An 8759-nucleotide genomic window follows, 5' to 3' on the forward strand; every position below is an offset into this window, starting at 1 on the left:
TAGAGCTCGAAGCTCTTGATACTCGATACTGATGAACAATATACACGAACAGCTTTGAATAATAAATCAAATGTCAGGGATAAATGAAATGCTTCATATTCGTCATTCCAATGTCTCTTAGCTAAACGACCAACTTTAAATTCGTTAATTCAAAAATAATCTATCTATTCCATCACTTTATTATAAATATAGTTTTATTATAGTAATATCATGAATAAAGTATACTCTACATTACATACAATATTGCACAAGTGATTTTTAACAACTTGTAACAAGATATTAACAGTAATAATTATAACAGTATTTTAGTTATGTTTGAGACAGATGCATTATTAATAATAATAAAATAGCGATTAAAACAGGTCGTATTAAAAATCATTTTACGTTAAATTTCGTATCTCCTCTATGTATACTCCATTTAAACACGAAATTTTTCAATTGCCCATTATTTCGATCAATCAATGAAAATCTAAAAATCTGCAGCGAAAAAATGTATGAAAAAAAAAAACACATACCTTTCGAGACAGAAGGCCAGCAGTCGGTGTACGATCGTTAGGATCGGACTCGGGGATCGGTTCCTTCGGGTTGTCCATGTGCATACCCGGCCATCCGACCCAGACTCCATTTCCGCTTATAACCACCGGTGCTACCGCTGTGACAAGACCTCCGGCACTAAAATGTAAAAAAAAGCGTACCAACATTATCAAAAGAAAATGTCGCATCAGGTAGAGAGCAAAAAGAAAAGAAAAAAAATGTCGATACAAAAGTGTACCCATGAACTTTATGAACGATGATTGGTGTGGCTTTAAGATGCGAAAGAAATTGTAATAATAAAGAGTTAGAAGAAATAAGATTTTGATCAAGTGAAGGAATACGATATTAATTCAATGCAATCGGATTTAATATGTCTAGTAGGTCACGAAACACTTGTTAATTTTGAATAAGATATTTGTACACGAGGACTCTTGAGAAAAAAAAAAAAAAGACACTATTTCTATTGTAAGATATTTCAGGATTGTATAAAACGTAGAAAGGGCATGTTATTAGTAGACAAAATATATTTCTTTACACGTTCCCCACCAATCGAGTCTGAAACGCCTTACGTAACACACGCAACTTGATAAAATCAGTACTATTTCATAACTTAAATTGTTTTGCGACATAGTCTAATATCCACTGATCTAATATCCAGATATATATTACGCAGATACGACGGTACACAAATGATAATGAAAAACATTAGGATAGTGTAGAAATTTCTTTCTTTCGTAAACATCCAACCTATCAGTCCTTTTTCGTAAAATATCCAACAGTCTTCGTCTTTAACCAAAAGTGTATCGTCTGAGTAATAATAATAAAGATAGCGATAGTGATGACAGAATCTGTGAAAAAAGAGAAGCACCCCGGTACGTAAATATAAAAGTTCACCGAGTGGCCGCCATCGGCGTATCGAGCCGATAAGACAGGGATAATATTGAAAGACGTCTTCGATCAACTCTGTAACTGTCTGCCGGAGAACGCACACACATAAAGTCGTGATATTTACATAATGACAAATACATGGCGATTGTGTCAATCGCACAACGCATCGTATATTCTCGGTTTTATATAATCGACTCTGCCAACCACCTTTAACCGTTTTATCGTTATTATGAAAATTAATCTATAATAGTAAAAACAATTGCGAACGTGACGTGATTCTCGAAACGTGGAAAAATGGCGATGTTGCGATACGTTTCGAAATCGTTTTGCACATGCACAGCAATACTGTGTCTTGAATCTTTTGCAGAATTGCTAAAGACCTCGAGAAAAATATCCTGTTAAAATACTGGAGTACAGATTCACGTTAGTATTCAAGTTTCTTTTATACAAATCCTTTAATTAAGAAGGACCTTTTTAATTAGAATTTCTTGATTTACGTCTTTCGTCAAAAAAATTCAGATATGCATAGTTTTATATTCTTCAAACAATCAAGAAGGAACTTCTTAATTAGAATCTCTTAATTTACGTCTTTTATCAAAAAATTCAGATATTTTTGCATTCCTCGAACAATATTTTTTTATAAACATATCCTTCGAAATACCAGTAAAAAGAAATGAATTTATTTGATAATGAATATATTATTTAAATCACAAGTAAAAAGTGAACGAATTGTAATAAATCTTTTCATTCGCTTCATCACTATAAAATATCCAATGCCGTACACTGCTAAAAACACTGATCTATTCTTCATTGAACAAAAGATTGAGAAACCTAAAGCATGTCCAGAAATCTTCATCATCCACTTTTGAAGTACCCTCTGTTAACAATCCTGTTCTCATGTTCGTTCTAACTAATCCTACGTATGCAACAGCTTGTTTTCTTTTTATTTTAATTTATTTTTATTTCTTTATTATTTATTATTATTTTATTATTTTATTTTTGTTTTAATTAAAAAGAAGTCGTAGTCGCAGACTACGATTAATTTCGCATTTCCTAAGCATGCGTGCATCTGGATGGATCCTTGATTACACAAGGATTACACGATCCTTGATTTCCGGGATGATCTTGGCCTACATATCTACCCCAAAGTCATCCACATGACCGTAGGGTCGAACATGAACCGACTACGTCACTGGCACGTCATAATTATAAATTTGTAATGGAACTTGGCTGTCATTCAGCCAACGACTAACAAAGCAGCTGATCAAACGTCTGGTTGGTCGTTCGCCGAAGACTAGGTCAAATCGGAACTTTAGTTTCCCCCTTGCAACTCCAAATTCCTATTATTCCTACTTTCGACAGGTTTACACCTTCCGACTTCTAACACGGGTTTGACTGACCATTGTATCGAGCAAAGAAAACTGAATTTTATAAATTGCGAAACAATCTCATTTTGTCATCTAACGAGTTTCTGGTATAAATTCATATATTTCGCTTCATGAATGATACGACTTTTGGAAAATTTCAGATCGTATAAATTATTTATCCCTACGTCGAAAGTAATTTCTACGGAGCACAATAGAATTTTACTTTAGCATACGATTAACACGAAACACCTGACTTCACAAATGAATTTTTTTTATCGCTCTCCTCAATTGAGATACCTAAGTGAAATTAGATTTCCATCGGATCTTTCTAAGATCCATTTGAAAATCTGATGATTCTGAAAATTCCCAACCATCGAGATAAAATGCCTCAGTCACTGATCAATCAAGCAGTTGGAACCTCTGGCTTTTTTCTCTCTACTGTTTCCCTAAGGAAACAAATTGCAATCCAATAAATCATATCGAGGAAGGTTGAAAAGCATCGTTAATCTCATGGTTATTTATCGCGTGGATGATTGATGGGTTTTAATGACAGATGAAAAACACGTGACCAGAATTTTGTTGACCAGGAACGTTGGTGGTATTATACCAACACGGATGCAATTGATATATGCTATTATTACCACTGGATTACTGGGATACGATCTATTTTGAGAACGCCACGACTTCAGCCTGGTACGTACATGCGTTTCAACTCGAGTGAAGCACGCTCGAATCTCATTACTTGTGCTCTTCAGTATGTAACGATCGCGTTCGAAAAAAGTCGAACCTCCCACGATCTTGTTCACGACGTATCAGGACTCTCGTACGGGACGAAGAAGAAACAAAGCACTCGTTTGACACGAATCTCGATTGTTATTTTTAAGCGTACCTGATTTGAACACGGAGTTATTTACGTTTCTTAGTCCTTGTTCAATTGGACTGATACATTGCGAGACATTGTTCCAAGTAATTTAAAAGACACGTTTTCGAATAATTTTGGGAAATTATTACAAGTCTGGAACATCATTACAAATTGATTAAATGTTGCTTCATTTTATTCTCTAGAATGCCTCTTCATTTTTTTTCGATCTCGACGAAAAAATATAGTTTTCAATGTGAATTTAATTGTTCAAAGATAATTAAAAATCTTCTAATTAATCTGATTAATTGACCACGTCTTAGACTATTGCCTTTTTTAAAAGGTAAAAAGGAATGAGGAGTTTGAAACCCCCAAGGATCACAGTGAAAACCTCGACAAAGAATTTCACCAAGAATTCAGTCATCTAGTAGATCATTCATTTAAATGTACAACATTCTCCAAATTATTTGAACAATTGCTTTACGTCTTGAAGCCTACGTCATAAAATACCAACAGATTTTTATCTAACTTTCTATTTACAGAATGATTTATCAGTACAAGAAAATTTACTCCAAATCATATGCATGCTGCAAATTGAATTGCAAATAAAAATAGATCGTGACATTTGAAGCGCGAATGAAAAGAACACACACTAAAAAAGAAAGAAAAAAATTTACGACAAATGTTCAATTGCTATCTAGAGAAATTCTCGTCTAAAAATCTAAAAAATCATTAACAAAAAGAAGAATCGTATCACACAAAAGTAAAAATCAACACACGATCATATATCAGTTTCAGTAATCCAAATATCATCAACAGCTTAACGAATGCATTTAAAAAAAATCTTTCTATGGTATCAAGTAACCAATATATCAAGAAACATATAAAAATGTCAAATAATTACCTGACGTAATAATCTTTTATCTATAAAAAAAAAAAAAAAAAAAAGGAAAGTGTGAACGTAGGCACGCACACTGTGCATCTAACTCGAAACAATAACCAATTGCAACGGTGACGAAATTCGTGTTTTTCCACAACATTTATTATGACTTTACCATGCGAATCGAGGAAGTAACGACTGCGACAAACGCAAATAATATATTACACAGCGCACGTAAAGCGCGCAGATGGGCACGCGGAAAGCACGTGGTGAATACCTTGTGAATGAGTACGCGTGCTCGAGCCTACGTATGTACGTATGTTGCCGCTATGTTTTTCTTTTTTTATCGTAAGCTACTTGAGAGATGACTCTTATCGTTATTATCTGAGGATATTCCTAGTTATCGAACATATCCAGCCTCGTCGAAGAACAAGAGTAATTAACAGTGCCGGAAGATTTTAAAGATCAACTTGAATAGATATCGTTATCAAATAAATATATCATACGCAACAATGAAGAATCGTGAAAAAAAAGAAGGAAGAACACTTGTAGATAAGAGTGTTTAACGAGTGCAACGTGATTGTTTTTTTTCTTTTTCTTTCTTTCTTTCGTACAACGTGCCAGAAAACTTCCATGGAATTTTTGCTTTTCGCCAAAATGATTATGCTATCGTTCGTGTAACTTGTTTTTGTTTACTATTGATTTACTTGCATCTCAATCTTTTTCATTCTCAGACTATAGAATACGTAGGTAGCACGAGCATTGACAGATGTTGAAATATCTATCGTAAAATATAGAGACGTCTAATAACACATGTAATAACACGACGTATGTATATTTGATGTCTGTACAATGGTGACACATTTTACTTTCATTTATTTTTAGCGGACCGGACGACGAGTTAACACCCATAATATACATAAAAATATCGTTAAGTGCCCATTATTTCACCGCTCGTGTAGCCACAGTTTACATCGTTACGATTTCACTGTGCCATTTCATTTTGGCTTCATATCTCTCGTGATGTAATACGCGAAATTACAACAACATTACTTCCAAGATGATACACTCAGATATAAAACTAAAATTGAAATGCACAGTGTCGTTACAACGTCGTATCGTCATGTCTATATTAAACTTAAAGCCAAATCACACAGAGACCGATTATAAAGAAGAGTAGGAGCTCTGCAATTTGTTATTTTTTTTGCAGCAGATTATTTGTTTCTATCAGATCATTTTTTTACGATTTCACATGCCGTCTAAAAAGACAGTTTATATTTCTAAAACGATTTTCATCTTTTTGATTAATTATTTCAATTATTGATCGTGCATCGTTAATCTACTTTTCGTCTGTTATTCATTAATAAACGATGCCGTGATTCACGCAAAAAATAGCCAGATAAGATTCTCGACTTATGTCATTGAAATAAGATAATGGTTGTCTTCTTTGCAGACTGACACCCGTTTTGAAATACACCGAGACACAACAAACACCTCGAACAAATCGCACACAGTCGGCTTCAAACAGAAACAAGGTTGTGCTCGTGCGAAGTCAGAAACTGTGATTTATAACGTTTGTGATGTTCGTAAATTACGAGAATTATTAAATTGTCGCGAAATGATTAACTCGATTGTAAATGCGAGAAAATTCAAAACGTGCACACACGTATACATCTCTAGTTACGCATTCTATTTCAGAAAGATATAATATTTACTTGACAACAAGAAGGAAAAAATTATGGAAACTATCAAGTAGCAGTGATTTCAGTATCCAACAGAAAAAAAAAAAAAGAAAACAATTCATGAATTTTATTTCATTACTTTGTCTCGTATTATCTCGGAAGATATTCACAAATTTTGCTCCATCATTCCGAATATTTATAAAAACTCATCCAAATGTTTGTTACCGAATTAACGAAAGTTTATCTTGTTGACTGCGTGTATGCGTAAAGATATTTAGCGAGAGCTTCTAAAAAAAAATGTCGGTTATCTTTCGCCTTCTGTCGAAGAAATAAAAAAAAAAAAAAACTTGATAAAGATATACGCACGCGACATATTTTTCTGGCCACCGAATTTCTGTCGTCGCGAAGTGGAGCAAACTCGAAAGCTCTTGACAACAGGGTGACTCAATGGGTCGGTTGGGGGATTCATCGATCCGGAGGGTGAAATGCATCGAGTTCCACGAAACGTGTTCTTACGAAAAATTTCGTCAGCCCGTCAGTCCTATATAAGTGCGAGTTCTCAGACGTGTAACACACCACGCGCGATGTGTAATCGTGTACTATTTTTTCGTGGACCATAAATAAACGTTGCAAGTAAGATCGACATGCATCGATCAGCTAAGTCACAATTGATAATTTTACTTTACCACGCGGCTATGTGTAAACAATATATTGCACAAAGAATGATCTAGAGAGATCGTTTGTTGAGATTACGATTGAATTTTTCGTCCTATATTTAAAACGTACTCCGTCGTGTTATAATTTAATTTGATGAAAACAGTCCAACGTACATGTATAAAGATTAAAATTAGAAATTTATAGTTAATAACAGTTCCTCAACTTATGTACTAAAAACTTACGCAGCACGGACTGAAATAAAATGTCGCGAGATTGCGAGCAGGCCGACTAGTGACGGTATAATCCATTAATCTACGCAGATGTTTGGTCGCTATGCCTGGACCACAAAGGACTGATCAGTAACGATCTAATCTACTTGTACGTTATATACGGGTGTTGAGCAGTCGCGCGCACAGTAAAGGGCTGACGAGTAACGATCTAAACTACTCAAGTCTATACTGAAGTTACGAAGTTATTTGAAATTCTTTTTTTCTCCAATGTTACTATATCTTTTAAACAATGACATTCAATAAACATTTTTTAAAATTTAAAATACTATGTTGAAATAAAATTTAATTGACAAAAAAAAATATATATATCGAATTGGCAAGATGAACATTTTAGAAAATATTTACTGTTCAAACATGTTTGAGTAGGAATAGGAGACACAAACAAGACAATTTATCGAACTCGATCGATTACGTCCAATCACTACCACTGCTAAAAATGAGCGAAAGAAATTCCAGCCAGCATTGCGATCAAAAAATGAAGTAACCGATTACACGTGCTAAACATTAAATAATCTATCGCCTTTAATCAATTCAGTCGATCAATTTTTTCTGCAGTTGGCTGCAACTGGAATGAAAGACAGTACAGAACCAGCCCAACAATATTCTCCTCCAAATATTTGTCCGTAAATATGAAAAATATAGTTTCAGCAGCTGTATTCGACATATTAACAAAGAAATTGAATTAATCAACAGTTACACAAACCGAGGGAATCGGCGACCCTGTGTTTCCCCCTTGCGTCAACACGTCCGCCGTCAATATTTCTATCGGCGTGTTTACGCAACAGAATAAATTACAACGCGATCGCATATTCATTTAGAGAAACACATATTACCAACCTCGTTGATCCTGTATCCTTCAATAACGTAACGACTCGCAAATTCTACATCATGGTTCAATGTCTTTTTCGTGGCCGACTCTTCTACATACTCTCTCTAGCTCGAATTGAAATTAAATATTCGACGTGACAGCTGAAAAAACTTTTGGAACAAAAGCTGAGGTTGGAATTGCGAATTGAAGAATTCATGAGATTAAAGGGACACAACATTCAAGATCCATCCGAGGAAACGTGTAACAACGATGTGGTAATATCACGTTCCGTCCGCGATCGAATCGCGTTGCAATGACCAACGAGCTGCGTGTGTGCCCACGCGTGCATTCATCACGCAACGGTGAAGCGCGTTCACGTGTGCGTGACAGGTAAATAGAGGGAAAACGAGGCAATAAATCAAGCGTAAGTGACGAAGCACGTGAACAAAGGGAAAAAGAAGAACGTCGAAAAAAAGGGAAACGTAAGAGAAGGAAGGAAACGTAAGAGGAAAGCTACTTACTCTGACATGGTACTAACCTGGCCTTGCGTTCCAGCTGACCGGTCACCTCGTTCCTCTTCAGCACGAACGGCAACCTGTTGCTCACAACGATCATGCTCCCGTTGGAGGTGAAGCTTCCAGGTTCTGTAGACATTTTGACGTTTTTCTGATCAATTGTCGCAAACGTTGGGGAAAAAGAATGGCACCGCGAGAATGAATAATAAGCGTCGCGCGACTCCGCACACGAGCGTCTCTCCTCTTTCTCTCCTCTGGCTCGTGTTCTATACGCGCAGA

The 8759-nt window shown here is 35.4% G+C and overlaps 1 protein-coding gene across 5 annotated transcripts in view; it reads right to left on the reverse strand.

Annotated features, from left to right (window-relative positions):
• The window catches only part of LOC122536711 (alpha,alpha-trehalose-phosphate synthase [UDP-forming]), a 39455-nt gene that overhangs the window by 24552 nt on the left and 6144 nt on the right, over nt 1-8759 (reverse strand). For 3 of the 5 annotated variants that reach the window (XM_043669288.1, XM_043669287.1, XM_043669289.1), the window contains exons 1-2: nt 8504-8619; nt 516-672 (exon numbers count right to left, since the gene is read on the reverse strand). In XM_043669288.1, coding sequence (XP_043525223.1) covers nt 516-672; nt 8504-8619 — 273 coding nt within the window. Of the gene's footprint in view, nt 1-515; nt 673-8486; nt 8620-8759 lie in introns of those variants that run through there. The other 2 variants (XM_043669290.1, XM_043669291.1) reach the window with 2 other exon arrangements.

This window comes from Frieseomelitta varia, unplaced genomic scaffold (assembly GCF_011392965.1).
Source record: "Frieseomelitta varia isolate USP_RPSP 00005682 unplaced genomic scaffold, Fvar_1.2 scaffold_867, whole genome shotgun sequence".
Classification (NCBI taxonomy): domain Eukaryota; kingdom Metazoa; phylum Arthropoda; class Insecta; order Hymenoptera; family Apidae; genus Frieseomelitta; species Frieseomelitta varia.